The 17990-nt window shown below is 38.4% G+C and overlaps 2 protein-coding genes and 1 non-coding gene across 3 annotated transcripts in view; 2 read left to right on the forward strand and 1 right to left on the reverse strand.

The window, feature by feature from the left end:
• The window catches only part of LOC140950281 (uncharacterized), a 32166-nt gene extending 14531 nt beyond the window's left edge, over window positions 1-17635 (reverse strand). The window contains exons 1-5 of the mRNA XM_073399500.1: window positions 17506-17635; window positions 15766-16002; window positions 14983-15246; window positions 11662-11946; window positions 226-513 (exon numbers count right to left, since the gene is read on the reverse strand). Of these exons, the coding sequence (XP_073255601.1) occupies window positions 226-513; window positions 11662-11946; window positions 14983-15246; window positions 15766-15943 (1015 nt within the window). The 5' untranslated portion in view covers window positions 15944-16002; window positions 17506-17635. The remainder of the gene's footprint in view (window positions 1-225; window positions 514-11661; window positions 11947-14982; window positions 15247-15765; window positions 16003-17505) is intronic.
• Window positions 1-17990, forward strand: part of LOC140949654 (uncharacterized) — a 460765-nt gene that overhangs the window by 309695 nt on the left and 133080 nt on the right. The window lies entirely within an intron of this gene.
• On the forward strand, window positions 16764-16836 carry Trnat-ggu (transfer RNA threonine (anticodon GGU)). The gene has a single exon. It is a non-coding gene; the product is annotated as a tRNA-Thr (tRNA).

Below are 17990 nucleotides of genomic sequence, written 5' to 3' on the forward strand. Positions count from 1 at the left end.
GTTCCGTCTCTAGTGCGAAAACGGCTATAATATCTGTAAGGATTACCGTTAAACATTTAAAAGAAAGAATTATCTGGGGAAAGATCAAGTGGTCTGAAATGTGAAAACAAAACCTACAAGTTAAAAGGTGTATAGTGAACATCACTGAAAGATCTACTGTATATAGTGATCTATTATGTATTTCCCTGAGATACACTCTTTCAGTTAAACTTGAGATTAACCCACCTTCCGGTACGTCAACACGTTGCATCTTGCCTTCCTTTGAACTCTCTCCATACTTGTTGCTTGCTGTTACCAGTACTTTATACTTCTGGCCCATTTCGACTTTCACAACATATTTACGTACTGAGACATCAGTTATCTTTTCAGTCTTTTTCCATTGCTCATCACTTTGGGTTCCATAGTACACAGTATACACTGTGATTTCTGCTCCGTTGTTGTTTGGTTCCTCCCACTCCAAGGTTATTTCATCAGCTTTTAATTCGTATGTGAAGGCCACTGCTGACGGGACACCTTACGTACAAAGAAATGCCACAGAGCTGTTAATTTTCCTTTCAAATTTTTTACTCGTTCTTCCTTAAATAACTGGAGTACGACTTTTGCGCATAGCTGATGTTAAAAATTGAAAAACGGTACAATTAAGACTTTGATAGTGCATTGCTAGTAGTGAAAAACATATCTACCCGTATTTGGCTCTCGATCTCCCTACTTCTCTGGCTACGCTATCATGATAAACGCTTAATACCGTCTCAATGTATTGTTTAGTCCTTCACTTCGATCAAAGATTTTGTCGCTCGTGTGCTTTCATACTCTTTTGGAAATAATTTTCATTGGACATTCATTTCGCACAACATTATCGGGTAATAAAGTCGTCTCGAAAGCACTAAACAGATTCACTTAGAACACGACACAAAAAAATCCATAGATTTAAGTCTTTTAGACCAATGATCGACAAACATGTAAGTATCGGTATGTAGCAAAGCAGGTTTTCTTTTTTTGTCGTTGTTGTTGTTGTTGTTGTTGTTTTTTTCTGGAACAAGCGAAGCCTCATCAATGGATGGAGGCAGCGGAAGTAGCTGGGAAAGGGTAGGCTAAAGGCAAAGGCGTGTATTATTCAGTGAATAAACCTCTCCCGGTGGCTAGTATATTGGAGGACAATGCCTACGGCTGAGAGATAAACATTTGCTTCTCGGGCAAATGTAAAAGTTTGAGGACAATCTCTTAGACGAGGGCATTATCATCCGATATACCATAATGGGACTACTGCACTGATTCTTTTCTTTATGTCGCCTTTAAAAACCAATCTGATCTTCTTCAAAAAGTACTGAATGCTGCTGCGTTCAAACGAACATAACCTTCTTGCTGTTCCTAGAGCTAACCACAAGGCATTTGGTGATCCCGCCTTCGCACACTCAGGACCTTCTTCTTTGGAACAACCTCCCTCGTGAAATACCACAAAGTGCAACTCTGACTGTTTTCAAATCAAAGTTAACGACTTACTTTTTTAGACTAGTATACAATCCTCCTTGATATTATATGTTTCTAAATTGTTTTATTTTTAACACAGAAATTTATCTAATTTTTTTAAATTTTTATCATTATAATTCAAATTTTAGTATATTGCAAATGACGCAAACAAGCACATTGATTGGTTGATTTTTTTTGTTGAAACTGTGATTGGACCAGGGCTTGACTGGCTGTCATGTCAAATGCACTCTTGAAACGCCCCAAAGATCAAAACTCGAAAAACAGCGTTTGGATAAGTAAAGAGAATCCAACCATATCACTAACTGCTGCTGCAAGGGCTAGAAAAGTTATTAAAAGTATGAAACACAGAAACTGAAAAACCTGGAGCAGTTGAAGGATTTACATTAGTGAGCTGCTGTCAAAACCTGGATTTGTACGTTGCTGTGGATGGTGGAAGCTGAGGAAGTCATAGAAAGAAAAGGAAGAAGAACTAATTATAAGGCCCAGCTGTAAGAACAGGTTGAACTGACCGGAATTTTCCATAGTTATAAATCACCTGATAATCGGAGATGACTCACACTGATGCTCTGGTTTTTGCGCACTGTACGACTCGATCAATTAATCGTTTTCATGTCCCGCTACGCTTTTTTCTCTCTTTTCTCCATGCTGACTGTAACAAAAAGGCTTATCTTCGTAAACACTTGAAGTATTCTTTTCCATAGCTGACAGCTATGACTGCGTAAAAACACAGTATTCAGGTTTCTGTTCAAATGCATAAATATAAAGCTCAATTCGAAAATTTTGCTCATCTTCGATTCATAGCTTATTTTATTGATTTCTCTGTATTTTAGTGAAACTGGATTAAACAAAATAAGTTTGTTTTTACTACTTTCATTCTAAATTATTAAAGAGAATAAAAACTGGAATGAGACTGCACTTTGTTCACTTTGTCATATTCTTGCCACTGAAAAATCGTAAAGTAAATATCTACACGGATAGGGTGCATTGCCTAACACCCGTCCGATTTCGTACCACGTGACCCAAAATAGCCGATAACATCGCGCGACAATTCATCAGTGGATTACAACTAATACACGCTTTCTCCTTTGTTTTGGGTGTAAACAGGGTCACACTGGGCGAAGGTGAAGTAAAGACACTTCGCAACAAACAGATGCTACGTATTATACAACCATTGGATGGAGTCCAATGCCACACATTATGTCTACTTTTATAGTGGAAATTTTAAAAAAGGATAAATATTCAATACACCTAACACGGGACGAAAAAACGGATTTACCGAACGTCAAAGGTGAAGTCAAACGCGCGATAAAGGCCACCTTTGCACACCTTTGTACAACTTTGACGCGCGACAAATGTTTACATTTGCCCGCGGTCAAAGGCGCGTCTTCAGGCGATAAAGGCCGTTTTTGTCACGCCTTTAACCCCTACCTTTGACGCGCGTCAAAGGTATATTTCATTAGCATTTGTACCCTTATCAAAGGCGTCGTCAAATATGTCTGAGATTCAGGCCAAAGGTGTGACAAAAGCGCGGCAAAGTTATGTCTGTGATTAAAGTCAAAGGCTTGTGAAAAGTGTCGTCAAAAGTGTCTGAGCCTCAGGTCAAATGTGTGACAAAGTTGTCGTCAAATGCGTGTGAGATTTAAGTCAAAGGTTTAACAAAGGTGTTGCCAAATATGTTTGTTTTTTTTTCCTCCCCTCGCATCGCGCCTCTCGCTCGTCTCGCGCTTCGCGTGAATTCCTCGTTCTCCTCGCGTTTCGCGCGAATGCCGCATTATTGCCTCGCTAGTCATAAGCGCTTGATATACAGGCTAGAATCCAACTTGAGATTTTCAGTCAAATTCAATTGCAAACTGGATACCGTTTAAAAAGGTGGACAGATAAGAGATTGAGTTCTTAATCTTGTACTTTATTGTCCTAAAACCTCACTAGATGATTAGAAAGCTGAATAATTCCGATTAAAACTTTTTTAAACGCATAAAAATGGTTTTTTAAAACATTTTCACGATTTATTGTCTAAAGTACTCAATGCAGTTTGTCAATGGACAATCATAATGACTGCCGCAAATTTTTGAAGCACTATAAATGTTCCAGATTCACGCTGTTGTCACGGACGGCAACCTGCAAAATAGTTTAAAACACTCTTTCACGAAAGCCAGTACTAAAATCATGGTAAGTAAGAAATGTTCTTGATGAGGAGCCCATCTGTCTTGATGTTATCTTTGCGAAGATTTTCATTCTAGAGTGCTTTTGACTCTTGATGTAAGTGAAAAACAAACGCCATTTATCTAACTTCAATCTTCCTCTGTTGTGTGCTTTTTTTTCCCACTGGAGACTTATCACTTTGCCTTGCTTCTTTTATCTGTGAAATAATTGTAAAAAAAATATAGAAATTTGAGATAAAAAGCTCAGTCATAGTGTTTTAAATAATTTTTTTTGGCCCCACTCCCTTTTTACTATGGCTCCTTTTCTTCAGAAAATCCCCCTTTCTCTTTACCTTTATCAAAACTTAAAGACCCTGTTAAAAATGTGCAGCGAACCTAATGCTTTTGAATGGAAACATTACATTTCGTGTACATGTATTGTCATTAAGTTCGTCACCTGTGAAATTTGACGTTTGAATCGAGCCTTATTATCACATAATAAAGTCAAGGAAAATTCTATCAAAATTTCTCTCTATGCCCAAAGCTTAAAATTAAACTAAAGAAACACTTTATATTATACCTAGCCTGCATAACAAGCGTTTCCAATCGAGTTATTGCGCGAGTTAGCCCCTCCCGGCCCCTCCTTCCTCTTTTTTTGCCCTCTTGCACAAAAGTCGCGCGGAAAAGCTTGCTACGCGGCTATTTTTCTACCTTTTTAACCCCCGAAGTTATTGTCCAGTAACAATAATGAAGGGACAGCTCGGTATGTTTGAATGATTGTTATTAAATGTTGAAACATACCCAGCTGCCACTGTAGTGGTAAAAAAATCAATGGAATATTTTAAAAATTAATTATGCAGTATGAGTCCCATTACGTATAGAACCCAGAAAAATCAATAGAAAGAGATACTCACGTTCGCAAAACATCCGAAGTCTTCAAATAATCACACCTCTTTGTTTGATAAACTGCACTGAATCCTGTTCAAATAAGCTTATGTACTTGCTTCAGTAATATTCCCATCAAAGTCTGGTACAGACATTTTTATTGAAGTACACTGTCAATGAAAAAAGATATATGTAAGTCTTATATTATTTCATTACCTGAGTAGTTCTCGCAGACAAATATAAACTGTTAGAAAACCAGAGTTGGTTAATCTTGATATTAGTAGGTTCTCGCATGAAGTTTTGAGTTGAATTGCATTGTGAAATATAAGCCAGGCATTACTTTTACAGAAATGCATTAACCCTATTAAGAAAAAGGGCTTGATCTAATGTAAACTCTACTGTGATACAGAAAGATTTTTATAGTTTACTGAACCAGATTTAACGATCAGAAAAGCTCCCAAGCACGATATACACGCCTGTTCGGAGTTGGTTTCTGTAAGCTTAACATAGTAAAACAACTATGAAGTTTGAAGAAGAACTATTGCATGCACACATAGAAAAGAATGACACGTACCTTTTGAACAAGTTTGTAGTCTAAACTCTATCAGAGATAAGGGCGAAAATATTTGTTAAAAAAAGCTGGACTACTTCGTACAAAAAAGCAGCTTTTGTTTTCTTCAGATCTGCGTAGTTTGTTTGTTTGCGCGGGCGGAGAGAGTTTGCAGCCGCGACAATTTCGCGCCAAAAACAGGGTGTCTTGCTTGGGTTCAGTCTTCCATCGTCCAGTTGTTGAGTCATTGTTTTGCGTCGCTATCATTTATTCATCGTATGTTAATCGATCAAGGGGAAATTGATCCACTCAAGATAAGACAAAAACAAAACTCACTTAATTCACCTCGAAAAAGTACATATTCCAGAACATTTTCAAAAATAATTATAAACACCAGTTACAATGATTACTAGCCTGTGTTCGGTATTGTCGTATAAATATCTTTAAAACAGTATTCAAATACAGCTTTTTAATTTCCTTTCTTAAAATCAGTTTCGACATAAGTGTTTGTAGACGTAATTCATTGCATATTTGCTCTCACCCTTGACACCATTCAAAAGTGTTGTAAAAGTGTAGCGGTCGTATTTGACTTCATTTTTGACTAGTATCAAAGGTGTAGTCACAGCCACTACTCTTTTGACTTTATCTTTGACGTGCGTCAAAGGTAAAGTCAAAGTTACCAGCATATTTGACAACGCCTTTGATAAGGGTTAAAGGAATAGCAAAGCATTGATGCATTTGACTTGATCTTTGACGCACGTCAAAGGAGAAGTCAAAGTTGTTACCAATTTGACTTCACCTTTACCGAGGTCAAAGGAGTAAGCACAGAGGTTATATATTTGGCGACATCTTTGACGCGCGTCAAAGGTGACGTCAAAGCCAATACCATATTTGATTTAACTTTTGACGCGTGTCAAAAGTGTCGTAAATCCAATTTTTCGTCCCGTGTAAATCCCAACACCTTTATTTTCCTAATTTTTTTTTCTTCTTTCCCTCCTTCTCCAAAACTGTTTGTAGCAGAAACTACAAATTCATATTCTTTGCCTTTTTCCAAGTTAACAACAACTTTACGATCCGACGTATCTGTAATTTCCTTTATTTTGATCCAATTCAGTGATGTGCCATCCTCACGGACAGTTCTTCGGTACACAGTGTACTGGGTTATCGGGGCTCCATTGTTTTCAGCCTCTTTCCATTTTAAGGTGATTTTAACATCCTTTGTTTTAGCCGGTAAATCTGTGATCTCCGCTGCTGCAGGGACTCCTGGGTTAAAAGATGAATGGTACAAAGTTAAAAAAAAAAATTATTTACTTTCAGTTCTATTGATAGCCTAGCAACGTTAGGCTGCAGTTACTTCGAGTCTGCGAACGGTTGTCCTCCTTAAAAGGTTATCTCTATCTTTTTTGAAAACGATGATGCCATACATCGTATTTCCATTGTTTTGGTGATTTCGTGTGCACGGGCGAAAACGATTCGAATACGCCAAAGAATTCTACGCAAATTCAGTGAGGTAAAAAAAAAACACTACTATGTCAGACGTGGAAAAGTAGTGGAATTTTTAAGTACATCTTTAAGGGACACTGCCCCGATTATGCACACGCGCGAAAGACTTTTTTTTTCCTTAAAAAGACTTGTCACGATTTTGTCGCTCGCTCGGCCGCCTGGCGACCTTGAAAGCCTCTTCCACTCGCCTTACTGCTTTTGTGAAGGTAAACTCTTCTCAGAGGTCAACTTGTGGCACCTCACCTATCCTCCGTTGTGACTATTGGCACATAAGGCCTTCGCAGAGTCTTTCCACTTTTCTCGGTTAGCTGCTATGGTCCTGGCCTCACCTCGTCCCATGATTCCTATCCTGCTTTCTTTCTTTCTTTTTCAACCGTGCGCCTCCAGTTGGTCTTTGGTCTTCCTCTTCTTTTGTTTACTTCTGGTGCCCAAGTCATTGCTGTGTTGCAGTCGTTGATTTGGTCCTGTAGTATATGTCAGATCATGTCTCATTTGCTCATTTACGCTATTTCACCTTTTTACTCAGAGGTTTCATCTCCGCTCTTTCTAGTGGCTCTTCAGTACTGACATGCCCTTGTCACTGGATTTGTAGGACTCTTCGTAGACATTTGTCATGAAACACATCTACTGCTCTGTCGTCCCCTTGTACATTTTCTACGTTTCACACCCGTATAGGACTGGCACTAGCAGTGTTTATACAGCCTCAGCTCTGTTCTTCTTAGTGTTTTAAGAGCGCCACCGTTTCTGGGCGGAGCCCCATAGCTAAGGAAATATGGTAATCTACCCATCCGAGAAAATTTGATAATCACGTGACCGTACACCGACCGCCCGACCGTCCGTCCGTACCACAGGCATACCAATGTAAAATAACTCAATCAACAGGTATGGCAACCTAAATGCAACTCAAGGTTTTATTTGAAGGGAAATCACATGGCCGCCCGAACTTTTAGAGAGAAAAAACAACAGTAAAGTCGTGTCTTTGTCGGCGGTATTTTTTATGTTTACACTAACGTGGATAACCGGGAAAGAGCTAGAGCGAGTTATTGAAAACAAAGGAGATGAATTTCGTTGGAAAAAAACATGGAAATTCAAAGCGGTGGTGACAAAATGAGAAATGCTAGCGGCCAGCAAGTCGAAAATGAGCGGCAGTGAAAAATAAAAGCGAACAGATTGCATGAACACAGGAAACAAAATATTGGGTACGCATATACGACAATTCCTCCATACAAATAATGTGTAACTAGGAAGTTTGACGTTTTAGTCGTACAAAACAGCGTTGTATTCGTGCAAAACAACGGCAAGGGAAAGACAAAAAAGCGTGCTGCACGTGCAAATTGTTTTTTTGCTAATTAGATCTATTAGTCTTGAAGCCATTTTCATTGTCGTGCCAGTTTAGTATTACACGATTTAATTTTTTTTGTTTACACGTATTATTAACCAGAGCTTCGCTTTTAGCTCTGGCTAAATCTATATATTAATTTTCTTCAAATGTATGTTTTATCCTAGTCTTATCTTAGTATTGTAACCATGGTGAAAGCGATTACATAAACAAACAACTTCCATCTCCACAAGCATGGTGGAGTAGAGAGAAATCTATCTATGAAGGCAAAAGAGAATGGAAGGTACGTTTGTGTTGCGTATGTAGAGGACCTAAATGTAGACTACGAGTAGTCCCCCATTTTTCCTCAAGGATAGTAGAGCGGGCGAAACGCGAGCGTGCGTGAAAATTACCCCACGCGAGAAAAGGCGACACGCGGCGGGGAGAGAGAAAAATGAGGGACTACAGACAAAGCCCAAGCTTTTGACCCTTCACGGCCGACTGATTTTGGAGTGTGAAGTTCGTATCCCCTTCCAAATCAATTAAGTGCATCCAATGGCATCCCTTCCCTTATTGAGCTGTCATTGCTCTTGTCATCGGTAAACTGCGAGGGATGTTTATTGCAAGCAAAAGAAAACCCAGATACTGATTTTCTTCACAGCTCTTTCGCGTGAAGAACGTGATAGTGTAGGCAACACACGACTTTTACTCATGCCAAAATGCTGCTTATTCCAATGAATTTTTTTTCTCTGACGGGTAGATTATGCTCTGGAGGAAAACGTTTTGACTGAGCAAATGTGATTTTTGCCGCTTATTTCATACTGAGAGGTCGTGACACGCATATTAATTTTCTGCGGTTATTGTCTTTGGTCGGCATGATTTGCCCTCTGATGCAACAGCTTTTTTTTTTTACCTCTTTTGAAAAGTAAAGCTCTTCAATGCGGCTAAATAAGGGTTTTGGGTTGTTTAATTTCTCCAGCGATTGCCTCCTGGATCTGAATAATTTTAAACGATTTTCTTTTTGGCCGTGAATGTGACGGTTTCCTGCAATGTTTTTTCACGCTGGGCCGAGCTCGTTAGCGTTTTTAGAAGGACGGATAGTGATATCCAAATCTCGAAGAACGGATTGCAGCTTAAACTAAAACTACATTAACTATGGAGAATTGCGATGTGACTCAGTCATGACTCCTCAGGAATTTTAACTGCCGCTTGTTTTTCTGGAGATAATGTGAGTCTTTGGACTGGAGCACGTAGTTCCTCCCTTGGTGATAACTTTTGAATTAGCTTAACAGCCTTACGACTGTTCTATTATTCCCAATTTGAGATCACGCAAGACCATGGTTTTGGTTCTCCACGCGAACCTCATCAGTTGCCGGGTTGGCTTTCTGCTTAGTTTCTTCAACAAGAGCAACTCTAGTTATTTGTTCTGTAAATTGTAATTATGTCGAGTGTTGATAACGGCTGGCGCATTTTTGACAGATGCTGACAGATTTCCATGGAAGGGCCAATCAGAGTTTTGCGTTGTGAGAGCAACGCATTAGTTCAAAAGCTTGGGCTTTGTCTGTAGTCCCTCATTTTTCTCTCTCCCCGCCGCGTGTCGCCTTTTCTCGCGTGGGGTGATTTTCACGCACGCTCGCGTTTCGCCCGCTCTACTATCCTTGAGGAAAAATGGGGGACTACTCGTAGTCTAACCTAAATGTAATAAACGACCCTAAATGTAATAGCATCTTAATAACATACTTAAGTGGAATAACATTCGGCCTTCAATGCACTGACGTCATGCTAACGTCATTAATGACGTAACATGTCATTAACCAACTAACTGATTATGACAACGGCCACGTGATCATTCGCTCAATCTGTCACGAAAACCAGTCACGTCAACGTCCACCACATGACCAACTGATTACAACACCCACGTGACTGTGACTTCTTAAACCTTGGTCAATACACTTTTTTCCATGACTTAAGGCTTTCTTTGCCGTGCAAGGGCTACACCGTAGCGAAAACACTTATAGTAATCTCTGCGCAAAGCTTTTTTGGTCAACCCTAAAAGTGACATCACTCAGATTTAGACATGAAAACGCGACAGCAGTGACGACGACGCGTGCAGGTCTGAAAACGAGGATAACCGATGGCAGAGCGAAAAATCAAGCACGAACTTTTCAATTGTGCATAGTTTGTACCCTGGAGGGTAACATTGCCGAAACGTCGGTTTAAACTCTTGTAACAGCGTCGATTCTACAATTTAATGTAAGTAACTACGCTGCGCAGGGATTTGAATCTTTATTTCAAAAGAAATTAAGCACCTAAAGTTGCCTCAGTCCCTTCCGTTCTAGCCTGGGACCATGCTTCGTGGTGGGTGGCTATTCCGCTCTGATTTACAGCCGTGCTGTCATTTCTTAATCTGTCTGTTACAGCAAGGAGCCCAAATGTGTGACCTCCTTTGATTAACTCACATTCTTCCATGCAGACATTAACCAATCAGACGTCGAGGACAGTTTCCTGCTGGCTTCTGATTGGATTAAATCTGAATGTGGATAAATCAAAAGCAGTCACACTCCTGGGCTCCTTGCTGTAATTAGGACGGATTCATTTAGAAAAAATTATTTTAGCTATGCGTGTATTTTATAAACGATTTAAAATTGGAGTGCATTAAAATTGTGCAAGGAAAAATTAATGAGAAAAAAATGAAAGGAAATAAAAAAATGAATAAATACTCCTGTGGCTCTGTAAAACAAAGTGAGTGTTTTCTCTTTTTGTTACTATCAAAACAATTCATGCCTTCAATAGGTCCTTTTAGGTAAATGTCGCTCCCCTGGAATGGCCATTTACAAGTAAAAGAGCCGATGTCGTTTAAACGTAAATAAAATAAACTCTCTGAGACACGTGACATGAATCGTGTTACTTACGTCACTGATGACGTTAGCATGATATCAAGACATTTAAGGCCGAATGTTATCACACTTAAGAGTTTAATACATTTAAGAAAAAATGGTATTACATTTGGGACTTTATTACATTATTTAGGGTCGTTTGTTTCATTTAGGCCATCAACAGAACAAACCAAACGATGTGGTAAACGGGTTGTCCGAAAGCCCTGAGAGTGACAGGGGCTATCATGTTTATATACCTTACCGCAATGTTGCTGCATTAATCTCCACCAGCTACGTCGTGGTTTTGTTTGTTAATTTTCTTTGTTCCGTAATAAATGCTTTTTAATGAGAAATCACATGTGTACGTGTTCGAATTTTATCTTTTTTTTTTTTCAACAAATACTTCTGAGCGGCACACAGCTACGTAATTTTTTTTTCAGGCTTACTTTTCGCAACTGCAAAAGTTGCGTCTATAACTACTATGATCTATTTTCATATAACTCTTCACACCACAGTTCACATACATGACTTTCATATATTCATAACTTCACACAGCTTCGTATCTTGCTAACCGTGATATGGTGTTATTTTCCTGACAGGTTCTTGTCTCATTCCAGATTTAAAGGAACTCACTTTATATAAATTACTACTAGAGTGCGAACAGCAATAAACATGAAGGTTGATATGACTACATTCCTGCGTAACAAGGGGCTATAATTATGGACTCTGTCTTCACATAAAGTTCAATATTTAGTTTCGGGGCTGGCGGATTTATCGTCAAATAAAAAATACGCTGCTTTGTGCTCGTCACTAATATGTATTAATAAAAATAAATCAATATATAAATAAATCAACTGACTGAATACAATTCATATGCATTCTTAGTACAGAATTTCATACCTTCAAACTTGGTCTGAATTTTCATTTCAGTTGCTTTCCCCTCAAACACGTAATTTCTGGCAAACAGTTTAACAGTGTAGTTTGTGCTTTTGTTTAGACTTCCAATATCTTGATGCTTGACCGACATATCGGTAATATTCTTATTTTCTATCTCCGTGTTACCCCGTAGGATCAAAACTCTGTATGCTGTAATAGGACTTCCTCCATCATCACCTGCTTTTGTCCACCTAAGTGTTATTGACGTTGCCTCAATCTTCACTGTGACGGTCGGTGAGCCTGGTGCCTCTGAAGGAGAACAAAATAGGTCCACAGAAATGCATACATGATAGAGGGGGGATTTCAGATCAGCAGTTTGTATGCTTGTGCGAATCAGGGACGCGTTTCGGTAACTTTTCGGGCCGGAACCCAAATTTTAAAATTAAATGCTAAAGAATATTACTATAGCTCCCAGCTCCATTTTGTCTTGTTACCAGATGGTTATATAGAAAGGCTACAAGACGAAAATACGGACAAAAAGAAAGAACCACACATGACATAACAAACAGGGGCAGGATGGACAAGTACAATAAATCGGTAAGTCGCAAAGATGGAAAGCACTACGAACCAACTAAATATATTCCCTTGCACGATTTATAGCAAGCTTGATAGACACCTTATCCTGACATTAATCAAAAAATAAAACTGAGGTGATGATGCCGTTGACTGGCTAAAGCTCGGATTTTGACTTTTATTATTAATCACAGAAGTTAAATGCCTCACCCTGAAAATATTTTAAAAGACAGATCTCGAGGCAGAACTAAACGGTAAATTTATTAGCCTAAGGTCCACCCCCTTTAAACAAGGACACAAAAGGCAACGTGGCATTGCCAAAATAAACCAATTCGAAATTAATTAAGCCCCATCTTCTGTATTTATTTGTGTTTCTTAGTGAAACCAACAGACGAAATGTTAAAAATAACAATATACAGGTGGATAACCACCTTTGCTTCTAGGCACCATAATAAGTACAGGTAATCACATGATTTCGAGTAAAATTTGGAATAAATAAGCACGAGTACATTTTTCAAAGACCAAAAAAAGTGCACGAGCACGTAGGGCGAGTGCACTTTGTGGTCTTTGAAAAATTTACTCGTGCTTATTATAATTTGCACGAGAAAAAACAAAAAACATAACTACAACAACAAATTTTGACAGCGCGCACGTTTTTAGTTCATTCAACTGATTGGCTGAAACAGACTACTACCTTTGTCAAATAGGCCATTTGCACGATGGCGTCATTTTACTACTACGACCAGATTTCTTTTGGATTTTCTTTTCATATTTAAATTTGGCAATTCCAGTCAGGTTTAAATAACAAAAGCCCTAATTTGCACAGGTCATAGTAGTAAAATGAAGCCATCATGCAAATGATTATTCAAATTTTTTCAAGACCAAGCTTTCAAAATCATTCGGCTAAGAACTTGCAAATATGCAAGGATTGATTTAACATGGCCACCAGCCTGTTAAAAATAACTCAGTTTACAATAATCAGTAAAAGTAAGTGTTTTTAAATTCATCCTCGATTTTGAGAGCTCGGCGTTTACAAGAAGCGTTTACAAGAAGTATATACTGCCGTTTAGAAATCTGAAGAACGCGTCGAGCAGCCAAATATAAAAGACACTTGCTGAGTTGTTTAATGACTGTTCATCATTGTCTGTTCCTGAGACTCCATCACAGCTGGATTCATGGAGAAATTTTTGAGATTCAGAACCCGAAAATGAAGCTGGCAATTTGTTTTCTTTCGACGCTACCATCGATGGGTGAGTGGAGCTACAGTTGTTGTGATGTTGGAAACTGCCAGTATCAATTAAATATAATATTTGAATTTCCTCAGCACTGACCTTTTCATTATTTCATTTAGCCTTGGCCTATTGCAAGAGAGAATCATCGTCGCTCTTCTTCATCGGCTTCGTCGTAGTCGTTGAGGGAAATTTATAGATCTGTGGCCTTTGGCATTGGCGATATATTCTGAACTTACAATCTTTGCTTTCTTCAGCTTGCTGACTGTTGTTTTTCTTGCACTATGATTCGCAAAATCTTTTCCCACTTTCTTTAGGGCTAGTACCAGCTAGGAATTCTTTTCATTATGTTAGTTATGGTACGTTCGCCCATTGGTTTAGTTTAAACCAGATGTTATAATTTCGGTTTCCTTTGCTACTGAGATAGGAAAAAAAAACAGACTATCGCATGGCCAGTATTTTATAGAGGTCTTCGCTCGACAAACGACTTAAAGAAAATAACAGGACACCTTTCTCCTTGAACAAAATAACGTACGTGACTTAAAATCCATGTTGTTATCATGGAAAACTTGTATCCTTGTTCATTTAAATCGCTGAAAAGTGTAGCTTTCATGGCTTGTGTGTGGTTGCCACCGTTTTTGTTCTTTATTTTTTACCTTAGCGTAGTCTGTTATAAGGAGCTTGTTTAGTTTCTCTGGCTTATTTTCCTCGCTTTTGTTGGCAGTATTTTTCTCTTAACACCACAATTTCAATACATTTAGCCAGAAAGACGTACTTTTTGCCGTGTTCGGGTTTTTGGATTTTTTTTTAACTTTTCTATTGTTGTTTTGCGTACAAAATCAAATCCTTGTTTGCAGAAAACCATGGCCATTTTCTTAAATTTTGTTGTTAAAACAGCTAAAATTTGATTGGTTCTTGGTGGTTTCTTTTGTGTTTTCAGCTAATCATCAGAAACCATTTGTAATTTGCACTCGTGTTACAACTTTTGCACCCGTGTTACAGAAGAACTGCACTCGTTTCTCAACCAACCAGAATTGAGTAATTTTTTTGCGTATATTATTGGGCTGTATATAATATACCCAACATCTAGGTATGTGGATTTATGGGCCCTTTTTGGTCTTGTTTTGTGTTTGATTGTAAACATTTTCAATACGCAAACACCTGCAATTAGCATGAAGTATCATCCTTTTGTCATTCTGCAGTTTGCGAACATATTATTTTTCCAACTTTAACTTGTATGCATTTAGGGGTACGGACGCTTTGCAGCCAAACAGTCACATGGTACACACTCACCTTGCTAGAGGGCAGACGACAAAGTGGGTTTTGGAAAGACGGAAAATTCGCTTTATAAATGACGTAATCGTGGTGTTTTTCTTGGCCATGCTCAATGAGTTTTTATCCCAAGAGACTCTTAGCTGTAAAGGGCCCATAACCCCTGATTGCATATTAAAAATGAAAGAAGTACTTGCAACCATCACGCAAACGGCAAAATCACAGAATCACAGATATTTATATACAACAAAGGAAAAGATATTCCACTTACTTATCTGCTGCACCAGCACTGTGCTTGTATCAGTATTTACTTCATTAGTGGCCTCGCACGTGTAATTACCAAAGTCCTGATCACTTTTCATCAGCACATCTACTGTTGTCTTCAATTCTTTTTCTTGCCGTATTACTCTCCCACTCGGGCTTTTCCAAGATAAGGTTGGCGTCGGGGAGCCATCTGCCTTACAAGTCAATTTTACAGTTTGTCCAATCCAAGAATAGGATGTTACAGGAGCGACCGTCTGTACTGTAGCTGCATCTGTGAAATACAATCATGCCACCAATCAAAGACTATGAATAATGCTATTGTTTTGATGCAAAACTAAACGGCTTAGCTGTGTTGTGATTGTTCTCTTAACACTAATAGTACGTTGCAATTAATTTCTTTGTTATTTTAATCTTTATTTATTTATTTATTTTTTTAAGTTAGGGGAGGAAAAATGACTGCTTTCTACTAAGGTACCACATGAGGGCGACAAAAAAATGTCGACAAAAAACTACCAATAACTGTTTTAAGTTATCGTACGAATATAATGAGCCTTAAAATAGAGTAAAGGAAAATAATTAAATAAATATATAACTTACCTCACTAACTTACAGTTTACCAGTTAAGCTCATGTAGCATAGTATAGCAAATGTACGTCTTTCTTATCGGAAAAAAAAGATGATCATCAGAGGACACTGATTTCATTTGATAGGTTTAACTTCTTTTACTGCTAGCTGAGACCATAATCCATTCCAAATCGCCTTGCATCATGAAATAAATAATCGTACTCACATTGTACAGTAATGAAGACATCACGGATTTTAATACCAAAACCATTATCAGCAGTGCATCTGTAACCTCCTTCATCTTGTCTCCTGACGGCCAGAGGAAAGGTGACGTGACTGTTACTAGCGAGTCTTGTCCACGTGATGTTTGGAGGTGGATTACCATCAGCTGTACAGTTAAGCATCACCTTATCTCCCTCATTTGCTGTCTGATTATGAGATACGAGTGTTATATTTGGTGGACCTAACAAGTCAAAAAAGGATAGTAAATGAAACCCTTAAGTAGTTGACATGGACGTTTTAGGACAAAAACTTCCAGAGGTCAATTTCATAAAACTTTTACAAGTGTAAGTCACAAGTGTAGCCATTGTTTGAGGGTCTGAAAATAACAGGTACACCTGTATTGTAAGTTACATTAAATTGAACCCAGGTTTGCGTAAATGTACATCTCCATTAATTATAAGCGATGCTATCTGAAGACGGTCACCTCCGTTGTAAATAAAAAAACGTTTCAAGGTCAACATCTATACTTGTGTTTTAATTTCCCGGCCCCGGGGGTTTGTACCGTCATAACCTTTTTGATCGGATGTTCGTAAAGATGGCACATAATGAAACCATCAACGATATAATTCGCTATATAGCGTAAACCTTTTGGCAGTTAAAACTCAAGGTAAACGGCTCACAAGCTCTCCCTTATAAATATTTTTTTAGGTGAAGTATATATGAAATAATTCGTTTTGAACTGCGGTTGTAGATGAAAGTGAAAAATGATCATCGCAGTAAATTTTCCAATTTAAGCAATTGGAAAGAAGAAGCCCGTTGAGGCCCTGATTTTTTTCAGGCTTCTTCTTTCCAGTTGCTTAAATTGGAAAATTTACTGCGATGATCATTCTTCACTTTCATCTACAACCGCAGTTCAAAATGAATTATTTCATATATACTTCACATCATTTCACTCCTCACGGGAGATATGAACTCAATAAATTGAGCTCGCTCCCAATGTTTGGCTTCATAGCTCAGTTGGTAGAGCAACGCACCGGTAACGCGGAGGTCACGGGTTCGAATCCCGTTGAAGCCCTGATTTTTTTCAGGCTTCTTCTTTACAATTGCTTAAATTGGAAAATTTACTGCGATGATCATTCTTCACTTTCAAATATTTTATTATTGTCAAATCCTTAATCATTAAAATTTAGCGTTAGTGGTTTAGTACCTCTCCCAGTCATGACCCATAACTGAGTATTTCTCATTCTTGAAGCGCCAACCTAAAGAGGAGCCATTTGTACTTGTAATATCGGAAAGTCCCAATAATTATACATTAGAGTCTTTTTAGACTAACGTTTGGAAACACCGTAAGAAAAAGAAAGGCGAATTATATTTCGGTAAAATCGGACAAATCGGAAAAATCGTAAAATCAGAGACTTGTATTCATTAGAGCGTTTTCATAAAATCGGACAACAGCACACTACGCAGCCAATCTGTAGCGCTAAACCAGAGAAAAATACCCCTAAATCGGCTATACTATTTTCGAATTTGGCACTAATTGCATTGCTCTGAAGCTGACTTCTACACAGCCGTTTTTCTTCTGTCAAACCGTTAGTCACTGTCAAAAGCAGTCCTATTCAGGACTACACTTAACCGGACGATCATAGCCCACCTAATCATAAAGATATATGAAAATTTTCTATTATTTTACAAGTCATATCTCGTCCTTGCACTAGAATCTAAAGTTCTATCAAAAGATACATACCTACAACAACTAACTGCACGAAGTCAGCTATTTGCCGAAAATTTGGGTTATTAGGTTTTAGCAAACATCCATAAAGTCTCTCATCATCTTTTGTAAGATCATAAAGTGTGAAGCTGGCCTGACCAGAAGATGAGTCACCTGAGCGAGTTCCATTCACACGACCTCTGTATTCAACAGGGACTGATCCAGATGGCACCACATCGACACTACGGCCATCTAAGGATACAAACACCTTGTCAATGACCGCTCCAACCTCATTCACCAATCCCCAGGTTACGGTGTCAACTTCACCAGAAAATTTCCATACGAATGTCACAGAATGACCGATCCTTCTTGACACCTTCTTCTTAGCATATGATGTTGTGAATCTCAGCGACTGCCCTTCAACACAAACAAGATACAGATATTTAAGTTGGGAGACAGTAAAACGCTAATGTCAAATGGATTTACTTGCCATAACAAATGGTTTTCTTTAAGTTGTTTTA

Source organism: Porites lutea, chromosome 10, assembly GCF_958299795.1.
Source record: "Porites lutea chromosome 10, jaPorLute2.1, whole genome shotgun sequence".
Classification (NCBI taxonomy): domain Eukaryota; kingdom Metazoa; phylum Cnidaria; class Anthozoa; order Scleractinia; family Poritidae; genus Porites; species Porites lutea.